Source organism: Oryctolagus cuniculus, chromosome 9, assembly GCF_964237555.1.
Source record: "Oryctolagus cuniculus chromosome 9, mOryCun1.1, whole genome shotgun sequence".
NCBI lineage: Eukaryota > Metazoa > Chordata > Mammalia > Lagomorpha > Leporidae > Oryctolagus > Oryctolagus cuniculus.
In genome coordinates this window covers 137,354,970-137,369,165 of record NC_091440.1, presented here as the reverse complement: position 1 = coordinate 137,369,165, position 14,196 = coordinate 137,354,970, and the positions used below count along the sequence as shown (strand labels likewise).

At 56.6% G+C, this 14,196-nt stretch overlaps 1 protein-coding gene across 9 annotated transcripts in view; it reads left to right on the top strand.

Moving 5' to 3' along the window:
• Nucleotides 1-6,431, top strand: part of RPAP3 (RNA polymerase II associated protein 3) — a 45,038-nt gene extending 38,607 nt beyond the window's left edge. For all 9 annotated transcript variants that reach the window (XM_070049731.1, XM_008259349.4, XM_008259351.3 and 6 more), the window contains 4 exons: nucleotides 782-968; nucleotides 2,297-2,394; nucleotides 4,553-4,653; nucleotides 6,118-6,431. In XM_070049731.1, the coding sequence (XP_069905832.1) occupies nucleotides 782-968; nucleotides 2,297-2,394; nucleotides 4,553-4,653; nucleotides 6,118-6,203 (472 nt within the window). In that variant the 3' untranslated portion in view covers nucleotides 6,204-6,431. The remainder of the gene's footprint in view (nucleotides 1-781; nucleotides 969-2,296; nucleotides 2,395-4,552; nucleotides 4,654-6,117) is intronic.
• Nucleotides 6,432-14,196: the final 7,765 nt, after the last annotated feature.

Sequence of the window (14,196 nt, the reverse complement as noted above, 5' to 3'; positions counted from 1 at the left end):
TGAGTGGCTGTGTCACGGTGTAAGTGGGTGTGGTGTTGCACGACATTAGGCTAAGCAGGAGGACCCGTCCCTGACTCTTCACCTTCTGTGTGAGCTGCTCTGCTCAGGTTCTCTTCCGCTCTGGTTTACTGTGGGCGGGCCTTAGAGATGAGGAGAAAGTGAATAAATTGATTTTGTTGATTCTCTTCTAGAACTTCAACATAAATGTTTCGCTGTTGAGAATTTGAAATGGTAGTCTCTGTTTTCATTAGTGATGATAAAATAGAAGATATAGATGAGTAGGTTTACATTTAAATTTGAAATTTTATTCATATGTTACAGTGCCACCCACTAAACCTGTTTGGTGTTTTGGTTTTTAGACTTTGACTTCAGAAGTAGTTTTATATCGTGATAGATGGATGTGAGAAGACGGAAACTAGGCAGCCTTTTTGTTCAAGTAAGAAGTGTTTCTTCTTCCAGGGAGTATCTCAAAACTGTGGTGATTCCGAGTTCTGAAAGGCGGGCTTGTGGGCCTGTGCAGTGGGCCGCAGCAGGTGGGCGATGCGCCCCAAAGGTGGCCTTGCTCGTCACCCCACAGTGAGATGCTCACCCTTGGCCGGGAAGGACACGGTCTGTTTTGTCAGCAGTGTACAAATATTGCTGGCCAAAGGATTTAGTCCTTTCAGGGTACAAGCAGCTGCACGGTAGTTACATAGTGAGCAGGTAAACGCCTCTGCTGACGTTCCCTTTGTTCAGCTCTGACTGGCGCTTCTCCATGGCTGATGCCTGTGAACTGTTGCAGCCCCCAGGCCAGGCTGAGGCAGGGTGTGCAGCATTCGCCCCCGGAGAAGTCGGCTGCAGGGGTGGGACTGGCGCCTCCTCACCTGGCCACGGCAGCGCTCCCTCCGGTTCCTGCGAACTCCTTCCAGCTCGAATCCGACTTCAGGCGACTGAGAAGTTGTCCGGATGTGTTGTACCAGTACTTGAAGGTAAGAGAGGGAGAGCTGTTGTCATGGAAAGGCCAGAGGCCGCTTAGTCACTGCATAGTCTCTGCGCAGCTGCCTTCACCCCTTGCCCAGCGCCTGCGGACACCTTGACACTCCTTGGCAACAGGCTCTGCGTTAATTCTAAACTCTAAAGCAGCTGAATCTGATTTCATCTGTCATCACTTGAGTTCAGCTCTTCCCGGTGGAGATGCAGACAGGAAGTTGAAACACAAGTTCTGTCCCGTGCTGCATGGCACTCGCAGTGCTTGGCCGCTGTCCTCCTGAATATGAGCTGGTTGTGCCCTTGGGGAGTCTGGTCTGAAGACATTCAGTAAACAGTGGGCTAGCGTAGTCTTGCCCAGTTGATGACAGCAACACTGCCTCAGGATTGTACAGTACCTGGCCCTTCAAATGCGTCTTCTTGTGTGATTCCATGTGTTCGAGTCTGTAGTTGTATTGTAAGAGTTGAAAAACGTCCACCGCCCAAGGAACGATTCCAAGAGGCATTCTCTCATGCAGTTAACAAAGGGTAAGGTTTATTGATGATCCAGCATGTTGGGGCCCCTGAGTGTAAGAAGACAGGCGGCCGCGAGAAGTCGAGGGTCAGGGTTTTTATACACGTTTAAACAAAGAAAATCAATCATTGCATAGATCAAACAGTCGGTACAGAGTAAACAATTGATACAAGTTAAGTGATTTTACAATCAGTTGATTTATGAATACAGGGAGTACAGGATATCGAGTAGGGCTTGATTAGACATCAGAGAACCATATGGCCTATATAGGGAGGATCAAAAAGCCTCCTATTACCAAAAGGGAGGGCCACACAACAAGGTTACGGGAACTGCCTCGATGATACCTAGGAATGCAGCCGAATGGCGATAAGGGACATATGGTGGGGTCAGAGTTCCAGGAGCAAAAAGATAAACAGTGACTCCTTCTATCCTACTTAGGTGAAACTAAGGTTACGTTTACATTGGGGTAATTCACTGACTGACTGACCTTAAAGAGAATGGCTATGCAGAGCAAGTCTAAGGAGGTCAGGAAAGTTCACCAGAGGAGGGGAGGGGAGCGGCTTTTAACTTTTTAACCCTTCAGTATTCATTGCTTGCAGACGCTCTCACAGGTCCCGATCAGGTGGTAGTCTCCCTTCCCTGAGAGGGCAGGGGTCTCTGTCCGCCTCCCTGGCGTGGCCTCCCACTGCTGGTGCGTTTCAGTGGTGCTGGGGCGTCGGGGTTAACTCTTCTCTGTTTCACCTCAGCAGTTGTGTAATTGTGGTACGTGAATGTTGCCATCATTTAGTTTTCTAACTCTCTGATATTTTTCCCAAGCAAATTGAGCCATCCCTGTACCCTAAGCTGTTTCAAAAGAATCTAGAACCAGATGTGTTCAACCAAATCGTGAAGATTCTGCACGACTTTTATATTGAGTAAGTTGACTTTTGTAGTTTCCCAGGTTGAGGGTCCCTTGTGAAATGCTTAGGACCAGTGTGTTTTGGGTTGTGAACATGGGACTGTTGGTATATGTGCAGTGAGATCTAGTGGGGGTGGGACTAGAATGTGAGCACAGGGTTCATTTCTGTGTCACACACAGCCTGAAGGTAATTTTATGTAATATTTTTAATAATTTTATGCATGAACATGCTCAATCAGACTTACCCCATTGGTAGAGTTAGAAACGTGCCAGGGGATTCCAGTTCAATCCCATCAAGGTGGCATGTACCATCTCACTAGTCAAAGTGATCAGTTTCAGTTCATAATTCATCATAATGATAGGATTAAGAGTCAAAAGGATCACATAAACAAGACTAGTGTCCGCTAATACTAACTGATAGAACTAAAAAGGAGAGAACAATCCAACATGGGAAGCGGGACACACAGCAGACTCATAGAATGGCAGATGTCCTAAACAGCACTTTGGCCTCAGAATCAGCCCTTGAAGCATTTGGATCTGGCTAAAAAGCCCATGAGAGTATTTCAGGATTTCATGGAAAGCCAAGACACTGTGGCCAAAAAAAAAAAAAAAAAAAAAAAAAGACAAGACCTAAATGAAAGATCTCTGAGAGTGAGATCCCAGTGGAAAGAACAGGTCATCAAAGAAGGAGGTACCTTTCTCTGAAGGGAGGAGAGAACTTCCACTTTGATTATGGCTTTGACTGACTAAGATTGGAGTTGGTGAACTTAAGAGACTTCCATAGCCTTGGCAGCTCATGACAAGAGCCAAGGGTGATTACTGACACCATGAACAAGAGTGTCAGTTGTTAAATCAACAACAGGAGTCACTGTGCACTTACTCCCCATGTAGGATCTCTGTCCTTAACGTGTTGTACTATGTGAATTAATGGCATAACTAATACTCAAATAGTACTTTCTACTTTGTGTTTCTGTGTAGGTGCAAACTGTTGAAATCTATACTTAGTATATACTAAATTGCTCTTCTGTATGTAAAGATAATTGAAAATGAATCTTGATGAAGAATGGGATGGGAGAGGGAGTGGGAGATGGGATAGTTGCGGGTGGGAAGGTGGTTATGGGGGCAAAAGGCTGCTATAATCCAAAAGTTGTACTTTGTAAATTTATATTTATTAAATAAAAAGTTAAATAATTTTGTGCATGAGACAGGCTTTATGGTGTGGAATTTTCTACTGTGGTGTCATGGAGTTAGGAAACTTTGGGGTTTTGGGTTTTGGATTGGAGTACTCCCCAAACTCAAATTCTTGTCACGCTATTTTCAGTGATGGAGGCATTTGTTCTCTTTGATGTCACATTAATAACTTGCACATAGCAGAATTAGCTTTCTAGTAAATTCTCTATCGTTACGGAAGTTGTAAAGAGATGACAAGAACAGACAGTTAAAAGGGAAAAAGGATTTGTTAAGTTCTTCATAGGAAAAAGTAGGTATGGAAATGGCCAGGGTTCGAGTGGAGCCAATGTGTGTGCTGAGTTCTCATATGAGCTTTAGATCTCCTCGTTGACTTGATGACACACTTACGTATCATAGCTACTCAACACTGGGTGTCAGGGTCCTCACCATCTACACTGAATGTCAATATCCTCACTGTCTACACCAAATGTCAGGATCCTCACCGTCTGCACCGAGTGTCAGGGTCCTAACCGTGTATACCGCATGTCAGGATCCTTCACCGTCTACACTGAGTGTCAGGGTCCTCACTGTGTATACCAAGTGTCAGGGTTCTCACTGTGTACACCAAGTGTCAGGGTTCTCACTGTGTACACCGAGTGTCAGGGTCCTCACTGTGCACACCGAGTGTCAGAGTTCTCATTGTCTGAGTGTCAGGGTCCTCACCGTTGTCTGCACTGAGTATAAGGGTTTTCACCGTCTACACCGAGTGTCAGGGTCCTCACCGTTGTCTGCACTGAGTATAAGGGTTTTCGCCGTCTACACCGAGTGTCAGGGTCCTCACGGACTGCCTCAGTGTTGGATCTCTATTGCCTACGTGTAGACCTTATCCAGGGATGAAGGGAACCCCTTCCTGGTTTACATACGATTGGAAGTACTGTGTCAGTGAGTTGAACCAAGTGAGCTACTCGTAACTGAGCGTTTGTTTTTTATTTGAATCATTTCAGGAGGGAAGAGCCATCACTCATCTTTGAAATCCTACTGAGACTTTCTGAACTGAAAAGGTTTGAAATGGCCGTGATGTTTATGTCAGAACCAGAAAAAAGGAGTAAGTTCTAGGAAGAAGCTTTTTCATGTCTCTCTTCTGGTGTATTCCTTTATTCATTCATGAAATCATAGCACATATAAAAAGTAAGTGTAATTAGACAGTAATTATAATTAAGTTAAATGGAGTAATTTATTTATTTTTTAGGGATTTATCTGAATGAGTTCCGGGGGGGGGGGGAGACAGACAGACAGACAGAGGTCTTCCATGCGCTGGTTCTCTCCGCAGTGGCAGCAGTGGCCAGGGCTGGGCCAGGCCAGAGCTAGGAGGAGCCAGGAGCTTCCCCCGGGTCCCTCACATGGGTGGCAGGGCCATCTTCTGCTTTCCCAGGAGCACCAGCAGGGAGCCGCACTGGAACTGGAGCAGCCAGGACTCGCACCATTGCTGCTGGCGGATGCTGGCGTTCAGGCAGTGGCTTAACCTGCTGTGCCAGCACAGTACAGCTGTGGTTTTCAGTCCTGACTGCATCAGGAGGTGCGGGTGTGCGCATCCTCTGTGTTGTACGAAAGAGGAGGCTGAGGCATAGCAGAGGTGATGCAGCTCGCACAGTGAGAAAGCTGGACCCTGCTGACCCAGGCAGCCTGGGCTCTCCTGTGGAGAAGGCGGTCATTGGTGTGGAGGGGTTCCTGCCCTCGTGGGCCCTGCGTGGGCTGGTACCCGGGCCGTCTGCCCTGTGAGAGGTGATTTCCTTGCATTTGCTTGGTTTCAGCTGGATTCTCGAAGCACTGCAGTGGTTGGCTAGGTGAAGGAGGGGTGGGGACGGGGGTTTTCAGCTGAGGGCCCCACGGGCAGAGGCTCTGAGGAGGAGGGAGCCTGGCCAGGGGGCAGGTGGCTCTGGGGCCTGGGGGCGGGCAGCTGCTGTGTGTGGCTGCAGGAGTCAGCTTTAGGAAGCTTGAAGTCAGCCAGCGTTTCGGGCTGCTCTGTGCTTTGAGGAGAGTCGTTGACTCGAGAGAGGCAGCTTTGAAGCGTAGCAGTCAGCAGAAAGCAAAGCTCGTGGGTGTCCTTTTCTTCCTGGTGGGTTCTGTGGGGACCCTGAGCAGGCGGGCCCTCGTCCTCAGCTGGACGTGCCACTGCAGACACACGGCTGCTGCCGCCTCAGTTCCCCGGGGCGTCCTCTGAAGCCCTCAGGCGTGCCCCCCACCCCCTGCTGTTGCTGTGCTGCCGCGGTCTCTGTGCCAGGGACTTCGTGTTTGTCCCCTCGGAACTTGTGCGTTTGGTTCCCTCCTCGCCGCCCGCCCTGCCCAGCACTAGCGGTAGGAGCGCTGGCTTTGTAGCCGCTGTGCTCCCTGTGGATTTCCTGCAGTGCACACTCGCCTCCTGGAGGACAGTGTCCGGGTCAGCTCCTTGGGGCTGTGTGGTGGGAGGCCCCGCGGGAGACGTGGTGAGCGTGTGTGGGCGATGTGGTTTGGTGGCCGGGTGGCTCCCTGTAGGACGAGACCCGAGTGGAGGATCTGCTTTCTCTTTCAGCTGTGCGTGCGCTGCTCGGGCACGTGGACGGAGCAGGGCTGGGGGGCAGCTCCCTTGAGGACCTCAGGAAGAGGTACGGCGGCTGAGCTCCCTTTGCTGGAGTCACTGTGAATTTAATGTACATTTTTCTACTGAAAATAAAGTGTGTTGCTTTTTAAGGAAATAAATGAAACCAGAAAGGACTGTTTTTGGAGATAAGCTGATTAACCATAGTGTGCATTGTGATTTAACTTGTGAGAAATGTATTATTCAGATGAACTATTTATATGTTTTGTTCTGAAAATAAAAATGTATGCAATGAAGTATATTTATAAGGATCAGTGTTCTGTCAGTCATTTTACGTACATTTCCCCGCACGCCACAAATGTTCCGTTATCTTTTATTTTCTGGAGTGTCTGGCCACGCGACCAGGCTGCTTTGGAGCAGGTGAGCGAGGTTGTCTTCTACAGTAGGAGCGAGGCAGGTGGCGAGGGTTTCCTTGTACAGCTTTTGACTTGACGAGCGTCTCTGCTTGTGGGCCTGTGCTGTTGGTGTTTGTGCGGAAAGGAGACTTAGCACAGGTCCAGCGTCCTTATGTGCCGACGCTGCGGGGTGTGTAGGGCGCATGTCCGTGTGGCTGTGAGTTGGCGTCTGGTGTGTCCATGTGGGGTTGGGACCCACTGCCCCGGGGTCTGCGCGGGGCCTGCGCAGTGCTTTGCCTGCAGTAGGAGTTCAGTTGTGGGTAACACAGGAATCAGAGTGGGAGTGTAGCAGGCTAGCAAAATTTGGGCAAACAGTAAATGTCGGTAATGCCAGCTTAACTGTGGAGACTGGTCATGAGCACCCGTCGCGTTTGAAGCACCAGTAGCACGTGTGCAGGTGGGAGTCAGGTGGGTGGCAGAGTGGTGGGAAGGTGCCGCGGGGACCTGTCGGCCTCCTGATGCCTGGGGTGCAGTGGAGTTGACTAGGGTGGTGTTTGGGTTGGGAGTGAGGCCTCGGAATTGGATGGGTTACCTGAGGAGTGTGGGGCGGGAAGGAAGTGGTTTGGGGACGTGCCCACGGCCAGTGGTCAGCGGCGCACAGCCTCACTGCATCTCCACATGAGACAGTGATGGGCCAGCTGGTGACAGAGGTCCCTGGTGGGTGGACTTGGTTTTCAGTCCGGCTTCGCACCTGCTGTTCCAGGCACCATGCTAGTATAAAACTCAGCCACGGTCCCTGCCCTCCAGGATCTCAGGGTAATGAGGTGACAGTGTGATGTCGGACACCTCGAGGCACACAGCTCCCCTGCTGGGACGAGCAGGGCACATCCAGGGGTCTGCAGGCAGCAGAATCCAGGAGTTTGGAGCCCTGTGGGCCTCCCGTGTGGGTGACAGGCGCCCAGGCTCTTGTTGCCTCCCAGGGTGCACGCACGCAAGCTGGGTCGGCAGCCGTAGCAGGGACTCAAACCTGCACTCCGCTGTGGACGCGGGTGTCCCTGGCCGCAGCGCCACCCGCCTGCCCCCGGTTCTCTGAACGTCGAGGGCTTCCTTTCTCGGATAACGTAGCTTGGCCCTGGGCACCCCTCCATCTGCCCTGCTGTAGCCACGGGGGTGTGGGGGAGACAGGTGTGCGGGTGGGGACCCAGAGCGTTCCTTCAGGCACGCACCCAAGCCTGAGCATTTACGGTGTGTGTGTGGGGGGGGGGCTTAGCCGCAGGAACACAAGCACAGTGCTGCCGGGAGACGGGTGAGCCAGCAGTGTCTGGAGGGGGCACGGGGCAGCTTGTCCGACGGCTGGGGGGAGGGAGGACGTCCAGGCGGTGGCCTAGACCTTGACCTTGGATTTGCCCTCCTTCTGAAGTGAGAGAGCTCCACGGGGCAGCTTGTCCGACGGCTGGGGCGAGGGAGGACGTCCAGGCGGTGGGCTAGACCTTGACCTTGGATTTGCCCTCCTTCTGAAGAGAGCTCCACGGGGCAGCTTGTCCGACGGCTGGGGCGAGGGAGGACGTCCAGGCGGTGGCCTAGACCTTGACCTTGGATTTGCCCTCCTTCTGAAGTGAGAGAGCTCCACGGGGCAGCTTGTCCGACGGCTGGGGTGAGGGAGGACGTCCAGGCGGTGGCCTAGACCTTGACCTGGGATTTGCCCTCCTTCTGAAGTGAGATAGCTCTTGTTGCTGTGCCCCCAGTGTGGCATTTTGTTGTCACCTGATGAGTGTGGGACACCTTTGGAGTGCCGTGTCTTGTTAGAACAAATACAGCACACCCAGGTCAGGGGTGCCTTACCCTGGCGTCTGGCCGAGTGCAGGACCTTTCCACCCCGGCCCAGGGACCTCTGATGGCAGGCAGCTGCGAGGCGGGGAGTCAGAGGCAGTGCTGAGAGTGGGGGCTGCCTGGCGCCTCTGCAGCTGGCCGTCGGGGGTGGACAGGAACACGGCCGGGCAGAGGCAGGGTCTCTGAGCGCATGAGGAGCCTGCAGGGCCCAGGGCCCTCAGCAGGGGTGGGGAGGAGGGCAGGGCAAGTTGTGGAGGGTCTGCCTGTCTCTTGAGGACACTGCAGTGTTGACACGCCCTGCTTCAGACGCTGCCCGTGGTGTGGCCGTGGAAACGAGGGACCAGCTCAGGGCCTCAGGACGTCATGCCTGGCTCCCGGTCTGCTCACAGCTCCCTGGACCAGCTGACCTCAGGTCGCCAGAGCTGTGGACCTGACCCTCGGTGAGTGAAGGGAGCAGACTGGGAAATGCGGAAACCTGCAGAAGCGTCATCATTAGTAAAAGGTCTCAGCTGCTGTGGCCAAAACCCCGTGCTGCGCACGCTCTTCCCAGCCCAGCCCCTCCCTCACTGAGGAGTCTTCCTGCAGGCCCGCGAGGCTGGCTGGCAGCAGCCCCGGGCAGAAGTCACTCACAGGTGCTGGCGCCCCCGAGCGAGCCGCCTCCAACCAGAGCAGCGTCTGTGCCGCCACCAAGCCTGAGCTGGATGTGTTGTGAGCCTTTAGCCCGGTGAGGAAGTGACTGTGTGGATGGGTGGCAGTGGCCACACACACACACACACACACGCACGTGCACACGCAGCAGTGGCTTGTCCTCGTGCGGCTGGCACACGTCTCCTGCTCTGAGAAAGGCCTGGGCTTTGTGGCGGTGGCTCTGCAGCGTTTCTGGGCTCTGGATGCCCAGTGTGGTCTCGCAGCGTGGAGCCGACAGGCAGAGTGCTGAGCCTGCGACCTGGATGAGGCCCCGGGGCACACAGGTGCTCCGTTCTCTGCCTTCTCCCTCCCGACTGGGAGCTGCTGGAGTTCACCGTCCTCTCTGCACAAGCGTTGCATTCGGCACCCCGTGACAGGTGCTGTGTGCTGTGTGCTGTGTTCAGTGGTGAGGGAGCCGGGACAGTGGCCTCACCTGCGGCTCCGCCCCCAGGGCGCCACCTGCTCCCTCCTTCCCCACGGCTTCACCGCAGCCCAGGGTGCCCGAGGCACCGCGTCCACTGTGCAAGCTTGCTTCCGTCTGCTCACCTTTAGCATGTCGCTTCCTGCAGCCCACAGCGTTGCCCGGGTGCTGTGCTTGGTGGACCGGTGGTGAGTGAGGGCATCGCGGCTTCTGTGCTCACGGCCCAGGCGAGCAGAGCCAGGCACCAGGGGATTTCGTCTCTGCTCTGGGGTCCGGGATGCAAATCCCGCCAACTTCAGAGACCTGCTTCGCAGAGGAAGAGAGGACGTGAGAAGGTCAGCGTTGTGTCTCGTGACTCCTGGGAGTGGCTCTTGAGAACGTGGCAGAAGACCAGAGCGGAACAGGGACGCTGAGGGGCTGCCTGAGACGCGTGGACTGGAAGGTGAGTCCCTGGGGAGCCAGCTCTGTGCAGTGTTCGCATGTGAACTGCCGGGACCCAGCTCAGGCCCAGGCGGTCACCTGGTGTTTTTCTTGTCCCCAGGCAGTGTTCACGGGGGTCAGGGGCTGCTGCCCCCTGTGGGGACCTGGCTGCTCAGTTCAGAGTCAGGTCACGGGTGGGAAGCTGCCTCCTAGCCCGGAATCTGCTGTCAGTTTAACCTGGAGCCTCCTCCCTCGCTGTCTAAATTAAATCTCCACTCCGCTCAGGGCACTCTGGCTTTCAGAGTCTATTTTTGGAGCCATCAAGACTGGTCTTCGGGGCTCCCAGGCGCTGCCCGCCCTGCACACGGCCGAGTGCACAGCCCCTAGGAAGGGGGTCAGCGAGTGACTGGCCACACCGGGACGGCCCCTGGGCTCAGAAGCCGGCTGCGCAGGAGCCGCCAGGGCCCCCTGAGGGGGCGCGCAGCGGCGTGAGTCCTGCAAGGGAGCCGGGACCCGGACACTCAGGTTGGCCCTGTGAGAGCAGGGACGGGGCCCGGCCCCACGGCCGTGCTCGGGGTTCTTGGTGAGGGGCCTCGGCAGGGGTGAGCTGAGAGCGGTCGAGGCCTGCCCGGGAGGCCTGGCCGCAGCGTGTGTGTGAACTGCAGTCGTCGTGGGGCAGAGTGGGAGCTGCAGTTGGAGGAGCTGCACTGTGGACGTGCCTGCTGCACAGAAGTGCAGGTCTTGTGCAGTGTCGTGTTGGGAAAAGGCTGTGAGGTGGTGGTGGACTCTCCAAGTCGCCTCCTCGCTTCCAGGACAAGCGATTGGCTGATCCCAGAGGGCGGAGTCTGATTCTGTGGCCTCGCCGGGCTTCTCAGACTAGGAAGGATGGGGAGCGGGAGGTGAGAGCGGAGCCCATGGAGCCCCGCCCCAACCTGTCCAGCCCAGGGCTGCAGCCACCGTGTGGTCAGGAGCCGGCACGGGGTGGCATTCAGAATCGCAGACTGCCCCAGGGAGAGGGTCCAGGCGGAAGGCTCTGAGACAAGCCAGGCTGACCTAGGGAAGCGAAGTTGCTGCTTCTGACAGCGGCTGTGTCACTGAGCTCGCGCCTGCTGCGGGTGCCTTTAGCTGTGGTGCAGGATGGGGGTTTCCCTGAGGGCCGAGAGCGCAGTCAGCCAGCAGGTTGAACTGGAACCCTGTGCTGCACTGCCTGGGCACGTCCTTCAAACCCCGGAGCTTCGGTTTCTCTGGTGCCACCGCAGGTGTGAGTGCGCACGGAGCCCCACTCGCTCCCACGTGCGGCTCAGCAGATGGACGCTCCTGGGTATCCGCCAAGAGGGGCGGTTAAGGGGCTCATGAAGTAGATGGGTGCAAAGTGCTCAGTGCCGACAGTTATGGCCACAAGTACCCAACCCGGCGCACTGGCCAGCGAGCCACCCAGAAGGACGACTTACCAACTGCTCTCTGTGCCCGGTGCTTTCCGTGCTGCTCCCAGTGCCGAGTGCTCCCTCCATGCTGAGTGCTCCCAGTGCCAAGTGCTCCCTCCGTGCTGAGTGCTCCCTCCATGCTCAGTGCTCTCTGTGCTGTGTGCTGTTCCTTCTGCTTAGTGCTCCCTCTGTGCTCAGTGCTCCCAGTGCCAAGTACTCTGCCGAGTGCTCCCTCCATGCTCACTGCTTCCTCGATGTGGAGTGCTCCCTCCATGCACAATGCTCCTTAGTGCTCCTAGTGAGCAGTCTCTCTCTCTCTCTCTGTCTCTCTCTCTCTCTCTCTCTGTCTCTCTCTCAGAGCCACAGTTACAGAGAGAGTGAAGGAGAGACAGAGGTCTTCCATCCACTGGTTCACTCCCCAAATGACCACAGTGGTTAGGGCTGGCCCAGGCAGAAGCCAGGAGCTGCTTCTCGTGTCCCTCATGGGTTTAGGGGCCCAGGCACCTGGGCCCTCTCTGCTGCTTGCCCAGGCCATAGCAGGGAGCTGGATTGGACGTGGAGCAGCAGGGACTCAAACTGGCACCCATATGGGATGCTGGTGCTGCAGGCTGCGGCTTTAACCTGCTGAGCCACAGTGCCGACCCCAGAGCAGTATCTTTTCCTGCCCTTAGTTATCAGAATGGTACAGGGATGACCAAGTGTATCCGAGGAGGAAAGTCCTAAATCCTCGTGATAGTCAGGAGATGGAGATGGATCATAAGCATCTGTTAGACTCTACACATTTGCCTGACAAATCAGCAGCCGGTGCCTGTGTTTATCCCAGGCAACAACCATGCCGTGGCCAGCGCCCGGCCTCAGCCAACTGCCCCTGCTCGCCCAGTGCACTGACGCAGTCCGGGTCACGGCTGCAGTGCGCTGGGCTGCTTGCCGGATTGCAGCACCCGGGAGCCTGGCGGCACCTTGCCAGCCTGGAGACAGAGCTGGTCCCGGCGGCGTTCGCCGTGGTTTTAAGCAGTGTTTGGGTTTGTTTACAAAACACGATTATTAGGCCGGCGCCACGGCTCAGCAGGCCAATCCTCCGCCTTGCGGCGCCGGCACACCGGGTTCTAGTCCCGGTTGCCCCTCTTCCAGGCCAGCCCTCTGCTGTGGCCAGGGAGTGCAGTGGAGGATGGCCCAAGTGCTTGGGGCCTGCACCCCATGGGAGGCCAGGAAAAGCACCTGGCTCCTGCCATCGTATCAGCGCGATGCGCTGACTGTGGCGGCCATTGGAGGGTGAACCAACGGCAAAGGAAGACCTTTCCCTCTGTCTCTCTCTCTCACTGTCCACTCTGCCTCCCCCCCCCGCCCCCCCCCCCCCAAAAAAAAAAAAACCACGATTATTTGTTGCACCGTGTCTCAGGAACAGTCGGTGTGACTTTCCTGAAGACAAGCAGAGGGGCGCGTGGGGGCAGAGGCCCTGCCCTGGCCCTGTCCGGCACCCGCCCGTCCCCCTCTGCAAGCTCTGTGTGTCACCATTCTCTCAGTCTTGGCCGCTGGTGTCCTTTACCGCGTCTGCCTGTCTAAAACGCTCCACACCCGGCTTGCGTACGGCTGCCTTGTGCGTCCTCTTAATACTCGATGGCTTAGCTGCCGCCGCGCGTGTGCCAGGCGGGTGGAGGGCCCACTCACAGCTCTGGGGGCGGCTGCGGAGGGCAGAGTCCTGTCGTCAGATCGCCTGGCTGGCTGTCCGGGTGAGGGCTGGCTTTTTGCCCCGTGTTTCTTCAGATGCGGTCCCGGCTGGGCAGTGAGGCGCCGCGGCCCTCAGAAACCGCGTGCAGGATGGTGCTTGGGGCTGACCTGGACTCGCGCAGCTCCCCGGCGGCCATGGGCTCCCGGCCCACAGTGCACCGACTGAGCGGACCTCCTGGCCCTGAGAGGGGCCGCATAGACGTGCGCGTGAACTCTGGCAGAAACAGCAGCCGGCCGAGGGTTGCTTGTAACTAGCGTCTCCGCCTGCCTGCGTTTTACCAGGGTTTTCACAAAGCAGTCAGCGCTGTCAGGTTCTGCATCTCCAAGGCAGCAGCGGCCTGGGGCGCACACGGCCAGCGAGGGCTGCGTGCTTCCCGGGCGTCCGAGACGACACTGACACAGACCCGCAGTCTCCTCCTGACACCGTGTGGGGGCTCAGTGCTGTCGCCGTGCATGTGGCCTCATCAGCACGAGCGCTGTGAGAAGTGAGTGGCGTGTGATGAGCCTCACGCTGTTGCGCTGGAGAGGGGTGTTCTCCGTGGGCAGAACAGAGCCTTCGTGGTTGGTGAAGACGCGTGGGGCGCGGGAGGCGGCGGCCCAGGAGCACGGAGCTGCTGGGAGCCTGCAGAAGGCTGAGGACGGCCCCACCCTGGAAGAACTGGCCGCCCTCAGCTCTCTCCCTGGACTCTCCCGCCAGCGGGGGGCCCCTCAGAGCTGGCCCAGAGGACAAGGTGGAGCGGACTTAGGGCCATTGCAGGCTTGGGGGCATCGCAGACTTGGGGGCATCGCGGGCTTGGGGGCATCGCGGGCTTGGGGGCATCAGGGACTTAGGGGCATCGTGAACTTGGAGGCATTGTGGACTTGGGGGCATGGCGGGCTTGGGGGCATCGTGGGCTTGGGGGCATCGCAGACTTGGGGCATGGCGGGCTCGGGGGCATCATGGACTTGGGGGCATGGCGGGCTTGGGGGCATCATGGGCTTGGGGGCGTGGCGGGCTTGGGGGTATTGCAGACTTGGGGGCATGGCGGGCTTGGGGGCGTGGCGGGCTTGTGGGCGTGGCGGGCTTGGGGGCATAGCAGACTTGGGGGCATGGTGGGCTTGAGGGCATGGTGGACTTGGGGGCATCGCAGACTTGGGGGCATTGCAGACTTGGGGCATGGCGGGCTTG